The sequence below is a fragment of the Castanea sativa genome, chromosome 2 (genome assembly GCF_040712315.1).
Source record: "Castanea sativa cultivar Marrone di Chiusa Pesio chromosome 2, ASM4071231v1".
NCBI classification, from domain to species: Eukaryota; Viridiplantae; Streptophyta; class Magnoliopsida; order Fagales; family Fagaceae; genus Castanea; species Castanea sativa.
In genome coordinates this window covers 50,399,510-50,419,614 of record NC_134014.1, presented here as the reverse complement: position 1 = coordinate 50,419,614, position 20,105 = coordinate 50,399,510, and the positions used below count along the sequence as shown (strand labels likewise).

At 34.7% G+C, this 20,105-nt stretch overlaps 1 protein-coding gene and 1 pseudogene across 1 annotated transcript; both read right to left on the bottom strand.

Moving 5' to 3' along the window:
* Window positions 1–408: 408 nt before the first annotated feature.
* On the bottom strand, window positions 409–1,719 carry LOC142625477 (linamarin synthase 2-like; annotated as a pseudogene).
* Window positions 1,720–4,507: 2,788 nt separating this feature from the next.
* On the bottom strand, window positions 4,508–9,746 carry LOC142623770 (linamarin synthase 2-like). Its single transcript, XM_075797223.1, has 2 exons — window positions 9,142–9,746; window positions 4,508–5,597 (listed from the first exon to the last, which is right to left on the bottom strand). The coding sequence occupies exons 1-2, from the start codon at window positions 9,650–9,652 to the stop codon at window positions 4,666–4,668; spliced, it is 1,443 nt and encodes a 480-aa protein (XP_075653338.1). The 5' UTR covers window positions 9,653–9,746; the 3' UTR covers window positions 4,508–4,665.
* Window positions 9,747–20,105: the final 10,359 nt, after the last annotated feature.

Here is a 20,105-nt window from a genome sequence, read left to right as displayed (position 1 = left end):
TTGTGATTAAAACAATACCACAAAGGATTACAATTTAACTTGTAAACTTATGAAAACATCTAAATTTAAGGAATTAAAATCTTAAATCTTAAACTTCTAAAAATTTTATAATAAAAATTAACAAACTGAAACCTTATTTTGTCCCACCTCATCAATAGGGAACATGATCTTTGAAATGAAGAGAATCCATTTAATAGTTCAGATTTTATTTATTGGATCTAATAAATTGTCATATCATTTAAAAGTTTAAATAATATGGTAGCTTATTCTCTTTTAGATAACTAGAATCATGAAATGATTCTATTTCAAATGCAGATGACATTTTACCACAAGTAGAACATGACATGATGACATAGAATATAGATGTAAACACAGTAGCTTAACTTTCCCGCAACATAATTTTACTATTCATTCACCAATGAGAAGAGCCTCCTTAATTAATCTTTCAAAATTCTTGTACAATGATCCTTCAATATCAGTTGCTTCCATTGCCTAGCCTTTTGTCTCATAGCTTTACCCTTATCCCCTTCCATCATTTCCTTAACAAGATCTTCAATCACATTACGTTTAACATCCTCATTAACCTCCACACCAATCTCCCAAGTGGAACAAGCATACCGACAATTTGTTTGTTGCTCAGCAAAGAAAGGCCGGCAAATAACAAGCACACTAGCACTTACACTTTCTAACGTCGAATTCCAACCATAATGTGTTAGGTGAACCCCTATAGATGGGTGGCCTAGCACTGTATCTTGGGGGCAACAACTTGCTAGCAATCCCCTATCATTAGTGTCCTAAAAAAAAATCTTCAGGCAAAACTGTTGAATCTCCCATTACCACATCAGGCCCAACTATCCACAAAAATGCATGCTTGCTATTTGCAAGCCCCCATGCAAATTCATTAAAATGTTGTTTTGTCATCATGGTCACTTTGACATAATTTACATACATGGCTGAGTTGGGTTCCCTTTTATCAAGCCATTGGAGACATTTTGAGTCTTCTTTCCATAAGCTTGCACTTAGAGACATGAATTGACTCTCAGGTAAATGTTGTTCTAGTAAGGGAAGTGGACCTATATTGTAAATTTAAGGGAATCTGGCTGCAATTGCTTCTAGGACATCATGTTCAAACTCTTCAAATGTGTTGAAGATGATTGCCAAAGAATTGAAGCAATTTCGTGCTTTTGATCCCATAAAGTAGAACATTGTTTCAGTAATGTCTGTGGTTCTTATGAAGCTAGGGAGGTCGACATAAGCTTGATATTTTTCATTCCTGGTATTGATCAAGCCATTTTACTCACCTTCCAAAATATTGCTTTTTAAATGAACGATGGTCATATCCATCATTTGCCATAGATTTTGAGGTTGTTCAGTCTTATGTTGGATCCCCTCCCGATCTGCCACATAGCTAGATACACTCTCAATTCAAGGCATATGACTAGGTTGATTTCCTCATCATGATATACAGAAACGCTGGTTTGGGTTTTTGACTTGGGCCCTTGTGGGCCTTTTTTGAGGGTCCATTTTGGAAAATTAATGTGGCAGAGAATAAGTATTGATGGCTTGATAATAGTATCGAGACTATAATCAAGATGGTGAATTGTTGATCAATAAGAACATTAATAGTTATAATTAATATCATCTCACCATTAGCTTCACAGCCACCGAGGACTCGTACCCCATAAATAATGCAATTGTTTCATCTTCACCTTTTAGCATTGCAGGATACTAACAAGCTCGACGTATAGCCAAAGCATGAAAGGGTTTGCGAATTATTCTAACTAATCGCTAATCCGTGTGATGCAAGGGATAATATAAAGCAAGTTGTTGACAATTATTTTTGTTGAAAGTAAGTGATTAACCTACTGAATGAAATAAGTTTTTGTTGACATTTTTCCTTTAGAATAATTTTCATAAACTTAGAAGAGCATGTGTTTATTCGTTTGCACATTTTTTGTAGGAACACTTTGTGGCATATTTGTCATTGTGCTAGCCACCCTCAAGTATTATATATAGCACCTTTTCATCTATGGTCAATTATTTTGTCATTGTGCCAACCGACATTGACGCCTATATATAATGAAACTAATAGTAACCAACTGAAAAAAAAAAAAAAAAATCAGCAGTACATGTTATTTTCTTAGCATAGAGATAGCCAACAAATTAATTCATTTGAGATTCTAATTCAAAGCCTCACTTTAGCCACTGCATTCCGTCAATGATCAATAATCTTTTTTAAAAAAAAAAAAAATCATACCCACCAGCTATATAAAGATGGCCAAATCCCAATTACACTACCAAAAATAACCTATAATTACATATATAAATTACATTCCCACTTTTTTTGACTGACCACACAGAAGTTATTATTAAAAAAAATAATAAAATAATAATGCAATGATACAAAAAGAGAGAGAGGAGGGGATGAAACATAAGTTTGACATAGACACCAAAAATTTATATAAAAAACTGAGAGCATACTCAGAAACTTCAAACTTCAAAGAATCTCTCAAGTATATAGAGCCCCTAAAACAATGGGAGTAAAAAACCATTTTGAGAGCAGAATATATTCTTAGATCCCTTTATAAATTAAAATAATAAACGAAATAAGCCTTTCATAGTCATCATTATTATATTTCCACAGAAACTAAACATGATAATCACAATAACAAACTACAAAATTTGTACTAAAAATATAAACTTTGAAACTTTCAATGACGATAACTATCAAACTGGTAGTAGGAAAAATTAAATTTGAAATCATAATGGAGATTAAATTATAAGCTTACTATTTCAATCAAATTTAACAGAAGATTGGAATAAAAAAAAATAAAAAAAAAACCAAAAATTACCTCTCAAAATATGACTTTGAATAACATTTAGCACCAACTTAACAATAAATTAAAGATAATTAACATATAAAATTTAAATAGTAAAGTCATTTTGGAAACATCATATAGCCAATTTTCAACCAATATAATCAAATCCAACGACACCAACACATATTAGAAAATTCATATAAGGTTAGCACAAATGTTGCTTAGATAAGCATATCAAAGCACTTTGCAAAATAGAAGTTTTAGCAAAGATGTAAAAAAGAATAGCTTACTAAATGGACAGATAATGTCACCTACTTAGAATTATTAGGTTGCAGCCAATTTGATCAACAGAACATTGTAGAATATAAAACATTGTAGACTAAAGCTGAAAGAAGCAATCTTTTTAAGCAGAATTTTTTAATGTTACGATGTGCTCATGCTCATTATCTTGAGCATGTACTAATTGTTTCCATTAATAAAATACCACAACTTATCAAACAAAAAAGTAATAATTTTTATGTAATTCTTCAGACTATCTTGTGTGCTTATTATGAACAAAAAAGACTAATTGAAATGGTGAAAATTTCAACTGGGTTTCACACTACAAACAATGACGCATGTTTAAAAGCATAGAAACAAACACAATATACACACTCATATTACACGTGTATTGTGCATATTTTGAAAGAGGAATTTTATCAAACAGCTGAACTGCAATTGAGAAGCAACCTTTTAAAGTCATATAAAATTTAAATAGTCAAGTCATTCTAAAAACATCATATAGCCAAGTTTCAACCAATATAATCAAATCGAATAACACCAATACATACTAGAAATTTCATATAATTCATACACCAAGTTTCAATCTGTGTTTTTCCAAAATAATTGAAAGCCAGAAGGCAGAGAAGCAACTGGGAGGGGAATACTGGAGGCAGGGAAATATGACCAATACCCAAATAGTGGAGAAGATACATGACTGGAGTGGAGACAAATAAGGCTAGCATTTTAGGGTTTGAAAGAGGAGTAGATAGAAGAAAGAAGCAGATGACAAAAGGGGGCTGCGTGAGAGACTGAGAGTTGGCCTTTTAAAATAAAATGTAAAATAAAAAGAAGAAGAAAATAGTGGTGATGTGGAAAATTGTGAGAACTTCAGAGACTTTGATTATAAATATATAGACTAGTCACAAATTCTTTTATTTACAAGGAACTTCTTGAATATATAAGAAAAAATTTTGAAATCAACCAGATGAAAGTAAATAAACTAATTACAATTTATCATTATTTGAATCTTGGTCTACTATTTAAACACTCTAGAAATTGTTCTTTTTTATTAACAAAAAATTGCGATTCAAACAATATCATAAAATACTATACATTAACTTGTAAACTTGCGAAAGCATCTAAAATAAAGCAAATAAAATCTTAATTCTTAAACTTCTAAAAATTACATAATAAAAATGAAAAAATTGAATCCATATTATGTCCTACCTTATGGGGAACATGATCTTTTAAATGAAGAGAGCTCATTTCATAGTTAAGATTTTAATTCTAGGATCTAATAATGTACAGATTCTCACTTCATTTAAAAGTTTAAATGAGGTGGCATACTTACATTTTTCGATCAGCGATATTTAAACTGACACATGAAATGAATTCATTTTAAATATAGATGACCACTTTCCCAAATGTAAAACATGATAGGATGACATTAATATAAATGTAAACACAATAGCCTAATCCGTTTCAAATAGAGATGACCACTTTCCCACGTATAAAACATGACATAATGACATTAATATAGATATAAACACAACAGCTTAAGATTTTCACAGGATAGTTTTACCATTCACTCACCAATGAGGAGAGCCTCCTTAATTAATCTTTCAAAATTCTTGTATGATGATCCTTCAATATCAGTTGCTTCCATTGCTTTTTTCTTCCATTCACTAGCCTTTTGCCTTGTGGCCTTCCCCTTTTCCCCTTCCATCATTTCCTTAACAAGTGCTTCAATTGCATCACGTTTAACAACTTCGTTAACCTCCACACCAATCTCCCAAGTGGTACAAGCATACCGACAATTTGTTTGTTGCTCAGCAAAGAAAGGCCAACAAATAATAGGCACACCAGCACATACACTTTCTAATATCGAATTCCAGCCACCATGTGTTAGATAAACCCCTATAGATGGGTGTGCTAGTACTTTATCTTGGGGGCACCACGTTGTTAGCAATCCCCTATCCTTAGTCTCCTCAAAAAATTCTTCAGGCAAAATTATTGAATCTCCCATTACCACATCAGGCCTAACTATCCACAAAAAAGTGTGTTTGCTATTTGCAAGCCCCCATGCAAATTCATTGAACTGTTGTTCTGTGATTGTGGTCATGCTGCCATAATTTATGTACACAACTGAGTTGGGTTCCCTTTTATCTAGCCATTGGAGGCATTTTGAGTCTTCTTTCCATAAGCTTGAGCTTATAGACATGATCTGGCTCTCTGGTAAATGTTGTTCTAGCAAGGAAAGTGGACCTATATTGTAAATTTGAGGGAATTTTGCTGTAATTTCTTCTAGGACATCATGTTCTAACTCATCAAATGTGTTGAAGATGATCGCAGAAGAATTCAAGCAATTTCGTGATTCTGATCCCGCGTAGTCAAATAGTATTTCATTAATGTCAGTGGTTCTAATGAAGCTAGGGAGATCCATAAGCCTAATGTTTTTCATTCCTGGTATCCACCTGATTGGTGTCTCAAGAGTGCCATCATATTTAAAGCTTTCATCTGTAAACATTGAAAATACATTTTGCTTAAATTTTAGGACAAGTTGTAAATATTTCAGTTTTTACAAATAGTAATAATGTTAATACTGCGTGTCCCAGACTCCCAAATACAAATTTTCACAGTAATCATGTTAATATGTTTGAATGACTCATCACTCTAGGAGAAAAAAGATAAATTTATGACCACTTACAAAGTTAGAAATTACAATGCTCATTTTCATATTGAAGTGACTAGCAAATGTGACAAGTGTACAGTGCTACACAGCAATTTTCCCTTCAGATGTATGAGCTACAGTGCTACACAACAATTATCAGACGCTAGCTAGACAAAACAGTCTCATAACTGTGTTTTGCAATTCCTCAGCCCACCGAAGATTTGAAATCTCTTTATTAGACCAAAACTAAACTTCTTTTATTTTATTTCCGGCAATCACTATATATATATATATATATATATATATATATATATATATATATATATTTTTTTTTTTTTTTTTGATCAACAGAACACGCCATCTCACAAAACTATTGCTAGCAGTTTTGTGAGATGGCGTGTCTCGCCATCATATTATTTCTCATTCAGCCCATAAGATAAACTTTTTCCCCCTTATAATTCACATCACAAAGAAGAAATTGGGCCCAACACGATATGATGTCATTGAAAAGTAAACTTGACCAGATATGTGCTTAGTCAATAATTAACACAATGTTGGATTTTTTGGACTGTTTTTTTTTAGCCTTATAGGATTGCGTTTGTCTTTCTTTAAACCTTACCCTTAAAAAAATAAAAAATAAAAACCTTGCCCTATGTTTGGATCCCTCCCCTCTTCTCGCCCTTTGTTCCAAACAAACCATTAGTGTCTGTTAAAGCACTTCCACACAAATTTTTTTGTCACCAGTGAAATGAGTTTGATGTGATTAGTATGAGTAGATAATTTTAAATAATTTTTTTTTGGGTATAATTTCATAGTTACACTAAGCATTGAACTAGAAGACTCTTGGCAATATGAAATGAATTTACAGTATGTTTAAAGGCACAAAATTTTTTACAATTGTTATTGTGGTAGGTTGTAATTAATATACAATAAAAATAATATTAATTGTGGTCACATGTGAAAATAATATTGCAATAATTACAATCTACCCTCTTAATATCTATGAAATTTATAGCCTCTAATATTGACCAAGATCTTAGTTTTATTGACTAACATATTAGAAAATATAACCAAAGTATCCAATTAATTGATTAACAAATTATAGGAAAATCTTGATTGAGATCTCACTCTTGTTTGGCTATTGCAAAAATATTGATAACTACTTTAGAATTTTTATAAGAGTAGGTTTTTTTATTTTATAAATTTATAATTACGTTAGGATTTGAAACTTAAGCATTTGCTTTATAGTAATTGCCCTTATGGTATTTATTTATTTATTTTATATACAAGATTGAATTCTACTCTAGTCTAATCTAAGTATATATGTGTATGAAGCTCCCTCCTTGAGATTTGAATCCCGATCCTTGCTCCTCACACCTCACAAGCACTTATACTTGTAGAGTGACCATTGCACTAAGGTATGCGGTCGTTGCTCTTATGGTCTTACCATTAAGCTAAGACACTAATTAATTTTTGGTGTAGTTAAGATTCAAATCCAGGTCCATTGTTCAACAAAATGAGATTATACTAATTGAGTAAATTTTTTTTTGTTATTTAATAATAATTTTACAATATGATTTTAATCTTAGGCATCCAATTCATAGTGATCGCTTTTAGCATCAAACCAAGACACCAATTATTCATGGATGCGAGACTTTACTAACTGAGTTAATTAGAACAACTTATATTTTAGTTCCTATGCAGACTTGCAACCAAAATAGCAAAATAAAATAATTAAAAAAGTAAAAAGGAAAAGAATAGAGACGCCATGATGTGTTTTAATTTGCAATCAACTTTAAGCAATTTACTTTGGTATTAGTGGACTCTCCATTTACCATCATACTTGTAGTTAGAATGGTATCTCGATCTCCCCACATCTAGGTGCATGATGTTTCTAAGGAAAAGGGTTTAAGTTGCAAGGTTAGTAACAAAATTATTTCTAACCATCTAAAAACAAGGATCAGCTCCATTTGAAATAGATTCCTTTAATGGTTTGGAGTAAATGGCACAAGTTTAAAGATGAAACCCAAAGGAAAATACCAAATTTAACTTGAGTTTTTACATGAAGTAAAAATGAGTTCAAGTCAACTTACTCAAGGGTCAAATGGGACAATTCAGTCATAAATTCATTATATTCACATCACATAACATTATGTAATTTCTTTCACAGGCTAGCCTAATAGTTTAGTACACCGCGCCATTATTAAAACACAACCTTAAACCTAAACCTAATTATTTGGAATGTTATTGTCTGTCTCTACTTCTCGGTCTCACTCTCATATCTCAAATCTAAAGTATGAAGATTTCCAATACTGGATCTACTACTAACATTAAGTTGATTGAGGTGCAATTTATATTAAATATTTACTCATTCTTCTTTACCTAATATGTTATGTGTTATTCTTAAAGCTTTATTTTATTTTATTTTAATTATCATTCTAGCTAATTTAACTTTATTACTGTTATTTAACATGCAGCACGAACATGCGCACTTGAGTAGGTTGATAACTTGACGTGATCCATGATAATTAGTATTTTCTTTTGTTCTTTTATACGGTGAGTGAACTTTAGATTGTATAAAGTAAACTTAAGAATTGGTACATTATTTAACTTTAATTTTTGAGTATGTTGTTAGTTGTTCTCTAATTTGTATTGACAGGACGCAAAAAAAAAAAAAAAAAACAATATGATCATATGTTATAATTATAATTATTTTATTTTATTTTTACATGTGAAAATATACAAGTTGACCAATAACTTGATCAAACCAATTCATAACTCAGTTGACCCGATTCACAGTGTGTTTAGGATAACCCAGTTTTTACCCGAACATCATTAACTCGACCTGAGCCAAGACCCATTTGTCAAGTTTATTAAATACCAAGCCTTTTTTTTTTTTTTGAGAAACCAGACAAAGATTATTATTAATCAACATAAACTTCTGTCAGTAGCTACAATATTTAAATACCAAGCCATTTAAATGTGAAATGTGAAATTTATGAACATGAGAAAGTTCATGTATCTTCTTTGGGTCATTCATACTTATAAAATGTATGGGAAAAATAAAATTAAAAAAGACTTATAATCATAACTCTTATACACTAAATTCAAAATTTTTATACCACTTTTTATATTTTTCTTTGTACTTGTACCAATTATAACGTATCATATATTTAGAATTTTTTTGCTATTTTAAACTTTAGCTATTTTACAAAAAAATATAAAAAATAATACATGATAAATTGTAATCTATAAAGTAAAAATAATACAGATGATTTGTATTTAGTATTAATATACGCCCAGCACCGCCACGGTAACATACAAGCTTAAAGAAGAAAAAAGAAAAAAACAAAAAGAAAAAGAAAGAAAGTAGACACAGTAGTCAAGTACCTTTAAAAGGAATAATGCCCCTTCTGATGAGTTCGGTGAAGGAGAGATATCCCATGAAGCCACAAGCTGAAGCAGTCCAAAATTGAACCTCCAGGATGCCTAATTCCTCACCAGCTTTAATAGCGAAACTCATGAAGCCATCAGAGATTATGCAAGTAACCAAAGGCACTTCAGACTCGGATGAGTTGAGCTTAAGCACTAGCTCTTTAAACGGGGCCAAACAATTCTTTCTTATGGAATCACATAGTGCTGGGATATCTTGGGTTGCATCACGATCGGATGGTGGCAACCCGTCTGGTATTGTTTCAAACCGGAAATCAGGCAGGCCCTTTACGTACTCAAGTCCTTTGGACCTGATTAAGCGTCTGTGGTTGAACTCGGTGTTTACAAAGGTTATATGAAAGCCCCTTGAATGAACGAGCTTGGCTAGTCGCATCATGGGTGTTACATGGCCTTGTGATGGGTATGGGAGAAAAACTGCATGGGGTTTTGGGGTTTCTTCTGAATCCATGGAGCCAATTTTTAAGCTATTAGAATCAAATACTTGGGTTTCAGAATTGGGATAGCTTTCCGAGCTGTGTGCCTTACTGCCATTTTATAGGCAAAATGCTTCAATATTAGCCGTTAGATGGGTGTAGCATAATCAGAAGATCGATGACATGAATATGAATATCTAATTTGGTCAATTGCATAAACAGTTCAATTATTCAACAATGAGTTAAATTACCACCGCACCCTTTATGTGATAGCCATTTCAGAAGTACAAAGTTTATGTGGAGTGGAAAAAGACAAAAATTTGAGTTTAAATCACTAGAAGCAAGTTTCACATATATATCCACTTAAATTAGTTTAGAATAAAATTTTTATTTTGTATTAAAAAAAATTAAGTACTAAATATGTTAAAATTGTCGGTGTCAAAGTAAGTATTAGATAGTTTAGACCTTAGTTGCGCCAATTAGCCAATTATTAAGCCGAGTACATTACTTTGTTTAGAACTTGTTAGATAGTTTAGAACTTGGTTGCAAAGAAAATCGATTTAAGTACCCATTTGAAGCTTTCTTCCAGTAGCTTGACTGCTTGACATCATCTGAATGCAACAACTGCTATTGATCATTGGATCTTCGGAGTTCTGCAATCTTGATCTCTAGATGACATTTTGAGCGAGCTTGGGACAACCTGCACAACGCATGGCTCTCAAAAAGTCTTCCACACAACAAAAACAAGATAATGGATAGTTATTTCCAGCAAGTAACTAGCTAATAACTTCCTGTAACCGCTCCAAAGTTACATATTTTGACACCATTTGTCCTCGTATTAGCTAGGCATTCAAACAATTTTTACCCAGATTGCCAAATCAATATCACATAATCATTAATTTTCTAGTTATCCTAATTATTAAAATTGTTATTTATACTACTCTCTAGGAATGTGATTACGCACTACATTTTCCAATTACAAAAAAATCTAGGGGTGTAATGAAAAAAATATTTCACCTGCAAATGCATAACACTCATCACACCCCCTAGGTATTTTTGTAATTTGAAAATGTAGTAGTCCCTAATTATAATTGATGAAAATTATTAATTTTTACCTAAAAAATGTGTGTGCTTAGATGCTAGTACCACTTTACCACTATATGTAGAAGGAGTGATACGAAGGAATTCCCCCCTCCAAAATACCACTATAATAGTTATAAGAAACGTATTATCTACAAATTGTTTCTTAAGAGAAATAAATATTACACACATTGACAAATACTGTCACAATTAACATCTTTGTTTTAAGGAGTTAATTTCTAATAAAAACTACATAATTGCCTTTGAAGTTGCACAATCAAGAAATAGTGCCTATCACTCAAATGAATCCAATTTGGCCTTTATCTATACTTCTGAAGAGGGTGAAGTTAAAGTGGACGGCCAAAATTTACGAGACCTAACATTGGTAGCTTCACTATGTTGACGGACAAAGAGATAAAACGCCAACGACGCATCAAAGGTGGGCGGATGACTTATGATAAATGGATCACCTGCAGTGGACAGATAACGGTTCAGATGGATGCTAAGGTTGACGGTAGCAAAAGGCCACGTGGCAATGACATGACTTATTTGGTCCCCAAGGAACTTCAAAGGGCAATAACTTGTGACCCACAATTAACCCTAGTCAGTAGAGCCTCTATATGGAAAGGGTCTCTTAAAATACACATATTTATGAAGATCTTTTCTATAAGGAAATATCATTCTTTGCCAAGAAACCAAGGTCGGTTCCCCACTACTATAAAAAGCCAAAACCTTTAGAAAACGAGGTATGCATAATTCACCCCAACTCTGGCACTCTAGAGTTGTAACAGTTTTCTGACTTAACTTTCAGAGGGTATTTGGCCGGTACCACACCGGTACTCTCTTGAAGTCTTCTTTTTCAGTGTTGTGTAGGTATTGCTCTCGGCACGTGAGGACTGTGCAACTTACTGACGCTTTTTGGCATCATCAATTAGTGTCCTCTGTGGGAAAGATGCTAGGAAAAGCCATATCATTAGTTCCTAGACAAAAAGTTGCATGGTGCTTACTCGCTCGATGGCAACCACCACCAATAATTAAGGAGATGAACCCCATACGACGACCTTTGAAAGACAGATCCAGACTCTCGCCGCAGCCGTTGAACGTCTCACCAAGCAGAACCATGAGTTAGAAGAGTAGCTAAGACAAAGGGATGACGGGCCCTGAAATAAAGAAAAGGAGCATGAGGATGACAGCCTTCTGCGCGCTAACGATAGACATGATAGGGAAGGGCCAGAAGGCAGCAATGCTGTGAGTAGGTCAACAGCCACAAATATTGCCCCCAAACCTAATCGTGGATATGCAGATGATGAGGGAACATATGGACCTGATGATGAACACCTTCAAGGGACGAGTATCAAGTGATCTTGAAGAACTGGTGCACCGGATGGATTTGCCCTTCATTGCGCTTGTTACTTCATTCCTTCTCCCACTAAATTCCGCATGCCGCAAGTAGAAGCCTACGACGGATCAAGGGACCTTCTTGACCACTTGGAGACCTTCAAAACCCTAATGCACCTGCAAGGCGTAGCAAACGAGATCATGTGCAGGGTTTTTCCCACCACATTGAGGGGACCTGCAAGAGTTTGGTTCAGTAGACTGATGCCGAACTCCATTAGTACCTTTAAGGAGTTGAGTGCCCAGTTCGCCTTGCACTTTATCGGGGGGCACGGGTACAAGAAGTTGACTGCATGCTTGATGAACATCAAGCAACAGGAGGATGAGACATTAAGATCTTACATCACCTGCTTCAACAAAGTGACCCTCTCGATTGATGAAGTTGACGACAAGATACTCGTGGCCGCGTTCACCAATGGGTTACAGAAGGGGAAATTTTTATTTTCCCTTTATAAGAACGACCTGAAGACAATGTCGGATATACTTTACAAGGCTACAAAATACATGAATGTGGAAGACGCGTTGCTTGCGTGGGAGGAGAAGCCCAAGAAGAGAGAGAGACCAGAAGAAACACGACCGACGAGAGGACGAAAGACAGACGAGAGGATAGACTTTCCAAACCCCCCACAGGAAGATTTACAAACTTCACCCCACTAAACATTCCCATGGATCAAGTGCTCATGCATATCAAAGGCGAAGGATCCCTGACGTTTCTTGGCAAGTTGAAGGGTGACCCTAACAAGAGGTCTAGGGACAAGTACTACCGCTTCCATTAGATCATGGCCACGATACATCCGAATGCTATGATTTGAAACAATAGATCAAAGCCTTGATTAGATAGGGAAAGTTGTAGAGGTTCGTAAGCAAAGAGAAGACAGACTAGCCATAAGAGCAAGTCACATAGAGGGAAAACGAGTGTTCTAAACCACCCATTAGGGACATAAGGACGATTGTAGGGGGCAGAACGATTTCCTATTCAACATGGAAGGTGCGCAAGACCTACCTTCGGATGGTTCAGCACGTCTAGTTGATAGGTTTGGTCTGGAAGATGGTGCAAATCGATAACCCTGTAATTGGGTTCTTAGAGGAAGACACTCGACGCCTTCATCATCCACATGATGACACGCTTGTTGTAAGCATACGGATCACGAACTACAACACTCACAAGGTCTTGGTAGACAACGGAAGCTCGGCTGATATACTATACTACATAGCTTTCCAGTAGATAAGGATTAGGAGAGAATGGTTGGTTCCTACTAACACACCTCTCGTCAGATTTGGGGGACGAGAGTGTACCCGCTCGGTGCGGTCACGTTATCTGTAACAGTCAGCGATTATCCTCAACAAATCACTGGGATGTTACATTCCTGGTTGTAGACTATTCGTCAGCTTATAACGCCATCCTAGGCTGCCCAACCCTTAATTCGTGGAAGGCCATAACATCCAAATACCATCTAATGATAAAGTTCCCCACTGAATACAGGGTAGGAGAAGTGAGAGCAGATCAGGTGCGGCACACGAATGTTACATCGCCATGCTAGAAATGGACGACTATGTATCCACAATGTGCATTGGAGAGCATCGAATGGTAGCAAAGCCATTAGAGAGGCTAGAAGAAGTACTCCTCGACGACTCAAAACCTGAGTGGACGACAAAAGTAGGTACTCTTGCTAGCCCGCCAGTTCGTCAGGCCCGCCAGTTCGTCAGGCCCGCCAGTTCGTTAGGCCTTAGTCTCATTCCTAAGGGAGAACCAGGATGTCTTCACTTAGAGCCACGAAGACATGCTCGGGATTGACCCATCGATCATAGTCCACAAGCTGAACATATCGCCCTTTTTCCCTCTCATCTGCCAGAAGAAGCAAGTATTTGCTCAAGAGGGGACAGGGCTATAGTAGAGGAGGTACGCAAGTTGCAGGAGGCAAAATTAATACAAGAAGTGTACTACCCTAACTGGCTGGCCAACGTGGTGATGGTAAAAAAAGCCAACGGGAGGTGGAGAATGTGCGTGGATTTTATGGACATGAATAGGGCATGCCCCAAGGACAGCTACCTACTCCCCTGGATTGATATCTTGGTAGATTCAACGGAAAGACACCGGCTACTGAATTTCATGGACGCATTCTCTGGCTACAACCATATCAAGCTGGACGAAGTGGACTAGGAAAAAACTTCTTTTGTCACAAGCTAAGGTCTCTTCTGCTATAAGGTGATGTCGTTTGGCCTTAAGAACGCAGGCACGACATACCAAAGATTGATGAACAAGATGTTTGCGCACTAGATCGGGAGGAACGTCGAAGTATACGTTGACGACATGCTAGTGAAGAGCTCACGAGAGGACAACCACCTGGATGACCTTAAGGAAACTTTTGAGACCCTTAGACACTACAACATGAAGCTAAATTCGAATAAGTGCGCATTCAGAGTGACGATGAGGAAGTTCTTGGGGTTCATGGTGTCCCAAAGGGGTATTGATGTTAGAATTTGTGCTCTTAAATTCTATTGTATGATGTTATGTATGATATTATGTATGACATTATGTATGACTTAATATTGTGATTAATAAAGTTATTTTATTATTATCTAAAATAATGGTAACATGAATATGAGACATTATCATATAGTCCATGAGATGCATTATATGTGATTTATGTTAAAAGTCACAGAAGATGTAAATCACAAGTTCTTTGTAAACTTAGAATTTATAGTTTGTAGTCGGTGATGAAATTGAGAATTTCATCTGAGAAGACTGTAACGTATCAACTAAGATGATTTGTCTTGATTATGGAAGTGGAGACTTTTAGTTGATATGTTGATATGTTTTAAGAGTTAAGACATATTAAACAGGACCGCTGTGAGATTTATTATTCTCCTAACGACTGTTAAATGAATAATAAATCTCATGACTTCTATTTGCATGAATTCTTAATCCTGAGAGAATAATGGACCTGATCATGAAGTGTAGGTTGCTTTGATATATTAGGAGTGAGATCTAAAGTGACGGTCAAAACTTCAGTATGTTGGGCAGCCACATTTAGTGTTGATGGAACATATATACTCAAGATGGAATTCATAATCTCTTGATGGAGATATAAAATATTCCTTTGAGATAAGTTTAATGGATTCAATTATTCAGAGAGTTAGGCTTAACCACTTTAGTAAGAAATTAGTAAAGTATATATTTATGAAATTGGATTTCATAAATATATAATGAATAACTTTAAAGGATTAAACCGGGTACTCAAGGATAAGATGTAGTAATTTACAAAGTGGCAGTCTACATTTATGACTTTGTGTTACTACGAATATTTTATGAAGGGATTGCATGTATAATAAAGTCTTGGGGTATAATAAAGTCTTGGGATATAATTTATTAATAAGGCCTAGAGTGCAATTATATTTATATAGTGGTATTAAATATAATTAATAGTAACTTTGGACTTGTCAAGAGTTGACGGAAAAGCCCAAGGCCCATTGGAGCTAGTATTTTATTGGTCCCTTTTGGTCCCATTCCAAGCCACACACTAAAACCCAATTGGAAAGGCTCAATAGACCAGCCCAATTAGATAATCAATTAGTTATAAAGGGAGAAACATACATAATTTTTATTAGTAAAAGAAATAAAAAACGATGTGTGAGAGAGTGTGAGACACACTTTCATTCTCCCCTTGAAAACTGGTTGAGAGACCACACATCTTGGGCGTAAAGTGGAATTGGAGTGAAGATTAAAAGTATTCATGAGTACTTCAATCTTTGGTTTTGAATTTCACCACACCAAGGTACGCTATCTTATTCTTAAATTTTAAAATTTACATAGTGCACGTTATCAATCATGAATGAAATAGATCCTTATTTGTTGCTTTCGCTATGTGTTTTGTATGAGATACAAAACCAGAAATTTTCCTTCAATTGGTATCAGAGCCAGGTTTTCATCTTATGATTGTATAATGTGTGATTGAATTTTAGAATTTAAGAAAACCGTTATCTTTGTGTTTTCAAATTTTTGCATACAAATTGCAGTTCCATAAACTTCTAGATGATTAATATATATATATATATATATATATATGTGTGTGTGTGTGTGTGTGTGTGCGTGCGCGCCAAGCCACAATGGTTGTTGAAGGGTGCCGAGTCTTTAATATCTTGATTGCATCGAGAAAGTTATCTGATTGCACATGACAGTTATTGAATGTTAGTGGAATAACTGTCATGCGCGTGGTTTCCTTTATTGCACCACCTAGATATTATATAAGCAATTAATTTCTTTGCATCGATTGTATATATATATTAATCATCTAGATTTTATGGGAAAGGATATCTGACTATTGATTGTACTTGTCAATTGCGTGAATGGATGTTATTGCACCACTTGGCTTGGAGTGCAAAGCCTTGGTAGTCATCTTTCTTAGATTAATTGTTTGTCTGGATGTGATATACAAGCTTTCAAGCATTCATTTGCCTTGGAAAAGTGAATCCGTATTTTATATGTTAAGGATTCTAACATTCTGACAGTTATATATATATAAAATATAATATAGTTTTATAATATATGAGTTTATATTACGTTATATATATATATATATATATATATATATATATATATATATATATATATATTCATATATTAATGCTAGGATTATGAAATTTATTCCTAATGAGATTAGGATTATATTTTCAAAGTGTTTAGCATTATTATGGTTCTTCATCTTAAAAACCTTTAATTAAAAATATCTAGTAGGAGAGAGATACAAGGGTTGGATCTCACGGCCTCCATTGTTGGTTCATAATAGTGTGAAATATATACTTTGTCTTTGCCTTGAGCTTAGCTTTCCATGCAGAGAGTATTTATTTCATGGTCCTACAAGATTGAATTTCCTGGTTTATAGTGGTTTGATAAACACATTGTCTTAGTTTCGAGCTTTGCATTCCATGCGAAGGGTGTTTTATCATGGTACTACAAAATAGGCCTGTTAAAGGGATGAAGTGTGGTTATACATGATTCTAGATAATGGTATACACTAGACTAAGTATTATAGTATCCTCTATGCTGAGTTCTTACTATTATTACTTAGAGGCTAAATGTAAAACGGCATATTATTAGTGTTTGATAAGAGTTATCATGATAGCACTAATAATGAGAATAGTTCTCAATCAATCATAGTATTTTATGTTCACTCTATGCTGAGGGATATTGAATATGAGATTGGGTTGTCGTTGCATATATTATTTTATGGTTTTATTAAGGTTCCATGTTATATGCTTATATGCTAAATTGGTAATGTTCAGTTTACTTATTATATTCATGTTTATTATTTTCAGATTTTATCATGACATCATTTAGCCCACTTGTTTTTATTCTTAACCAAAACAAACTGACTGGATCTAACTATGTTGACTAGAAAAAAATTTGGACATTGTTCTTACTGTTGAGAGCACAAATATGTGCTTACTCAACCATGTCCTACCTTTCCTTCATTAGATGCTCCTCTTGAGGAAAAACAACGATATGATCGTCGGTAGAAATCTAATGAGATGGCCAAGTGCTATATTCTAGCATCTATCTTAAATGTTCTACAACATCAAATGTAGGATGTAGAACTTGCTTCGGACATAATGCATAGTCTGAAGGAGATGTTTGGTGAGCAAGGCCGTTCTGCAAGGCAAGAAACCATGAGGTAAATTTATAATACCAAAATGGCTGCAGGAAGTTTAGTGAGGGAGCATTGTCTTAGGATGATTGTTAATCTGAACACATTAGAAGTTTTAGGTGCCAACATTGATGGGGAATCCCAAGTGGATATGATACTCCAGTCACTACCAGAATCATTCAAGGAATTCAGACTCAATTATAATATGAATAAAAAGATTTATTCTTTGTCTGAATTAATGAATGAGTTAGTGGCGGTGGAAGGCATCCTTGGTACTTTTAGTGTTGAAGCCAATGTGGGTGAAGTTTCTACTTCTCAACCTAAGTCGAAAGACAAGGGTAAGAAGAAGAAAAAGAAGGACTTCACTAAGAAAGAGAAGGACTTCACTAAGAAAGATGGTAAACAAATTACCTTAGGGGTTGCCAACAAAGGAAAGAAAACCAAAGGAAAGTGTTTCCATTGTGGTGAGAAAAGGACATTGAAAGAGGAATTGTCCAACATTCAAGGCTGCCAAGAATAAGAGTATGAAAAGTTCATTTCTTCTTAAAATATGTTTGGTACAGAATCCAATGGATTCCTAGTGTGTGGATTCAGGTTGTACTAATCATATCTGAAATTCTTTGCAGGGGTTTTAGGAGACCAGAAAGTTGAATGAGGGAGAACTATTTCTTACTTTGGCTAATGGGAGCAAGATTTCGGTTGTAGCTGTTGGAGTGTTTAATTTATGTTTTAAGTCTAGAGTTTTAATAATGGAAGACTGTTTGTATGTACCTAATGTTCGTAGGAATTTAATTTCTGCAACTTAGGTAAACATGGATATTGTGTTATCCTGAAAGAAAATTTTGTAATAAAGAAGGATAAAGTGTTTATTTGTTCTGACAATATTGTGGATGGTCTTTATATTTTAACTCCTGATAAGTATGAATTATACAATTCTGAATTAGATAGTAGCTCTCATGTAAAATCATTAAAGAGAAAGTTTCCTTCTACCAGTGATGCGTATCTATGGCACTTGCGTTTAGGTCATATTAATTCAAGTAGGATTCAAAAACTAATCAAAGATGGACTTTTACAGCCCATGGACTTTGATGGTTTTCCAATTTGCGAATCTTGTTTGGAAGGTAAGATGACCAAACGACCTTTTAATGCAAAGGGTAGAAGAGCCTAAGATTTGCTAGAATTAGTACATTCAGATGTATGTGGTTCTATGTCAATCCAAGCAAGAGGTGGCTATGAGTATTTCATTACTTTCACTGATGATTACTCTAGATTTGGTTATGTGTACCTAATGAAACGGAAGTCCGAAACCTTTGAAAAGTTCAAAGAGTTTAAGGCTGAAGTTGAGAATCAATTGGGTAAGCACATAAAGGCCATTCGATCTGATCGAGGTGGTGAATACCTTCTTGGTGATTTTAAGGATTACTTGACTGAAAATGGGATTATATCCCAGTTGACTGCACCTGGAACTCCACAATAAAATAGTGTAGCAGAAAGAAGGAATATGACTCTTTTAGATATGGTTAGGTCTATGTTAAGTTATTCGACTCTACCAATTTCTTTTTGGGGATATGCCTTAAATACTGCAATGTATCTTCTAAATTTAGCACCTTCGAAGTCTATTCCTAAAACACCTATAGAGTTGTGGAATGGGCGTAAGCCTAGTATGAGACATCTCCACATTTGGGGTTGTCTAGCACATGTGTTGAAGGGAAAGTCTGACAAGTTACAATCTAAAATAGAAGTGGAATTTTTTGTAGGGTATTCAAAAGGAATAGTTGGAGGTTTATTCTATAGTCATAAGGATAATAAAGTATTTGTTAGCACAAATGCCAAATTCTTGAAAAATGACTACATGAATAATTTTACTCATAGAAGTAGAGTTGTCTTGGCTGAAATGAATGAACCTATAGTTGAATAACCAATGGATGAAACTAGGGATGATGTGACTGTATTAGATACACCACAAGATACTACTCATGAGATGTCTAGTACACAGGTGCCTCGTCGTAGTGGGAGAATTGTTCGGCCTCCTATAAGATTTATAGGATTGGGAGAAACTTATGAGGCTATCTCAGAAGAAGCTGAATCGGATCCTTACACTTATGATGAAGCAATAAATGATATAAATGTACATCATTGGGTCCAAGTTATGAAATCTGAATTGGATTCTATGTATTCCAATCATGTATGGGATCTTGTAGAGGCACCTAACAGCATTAAACCTGTTGGTTGCAATTGGGTTTACAAGAGGAAGAGAGGGATAGATGGAAAGGTTGAAACCTTTAAAGCAAGACTAAATGCGAAAAGGTATACACAAAAAGAAGGTATTGATTATGATGAAACTTTTTCGCCAGTAGTCATGCTTAAA

Bases quoted from the DNA above. Each gene is read 5' to 3' on its own strand.
- LOC142623770 (XM_075797223.1), bottom strand. From the start codon at position 9,652: ATGGATTCAGAAGAAACCCCAAAACCCCATGCAGTTTTTCTCCCATAC. The intron at 5,598-9,141 runs GTACTTGACTAC...CAATGTTTACAG, and splicing joins GGGCATTATTCCTTTTAAAG to ATGAAAGCTTTAAATATGAT.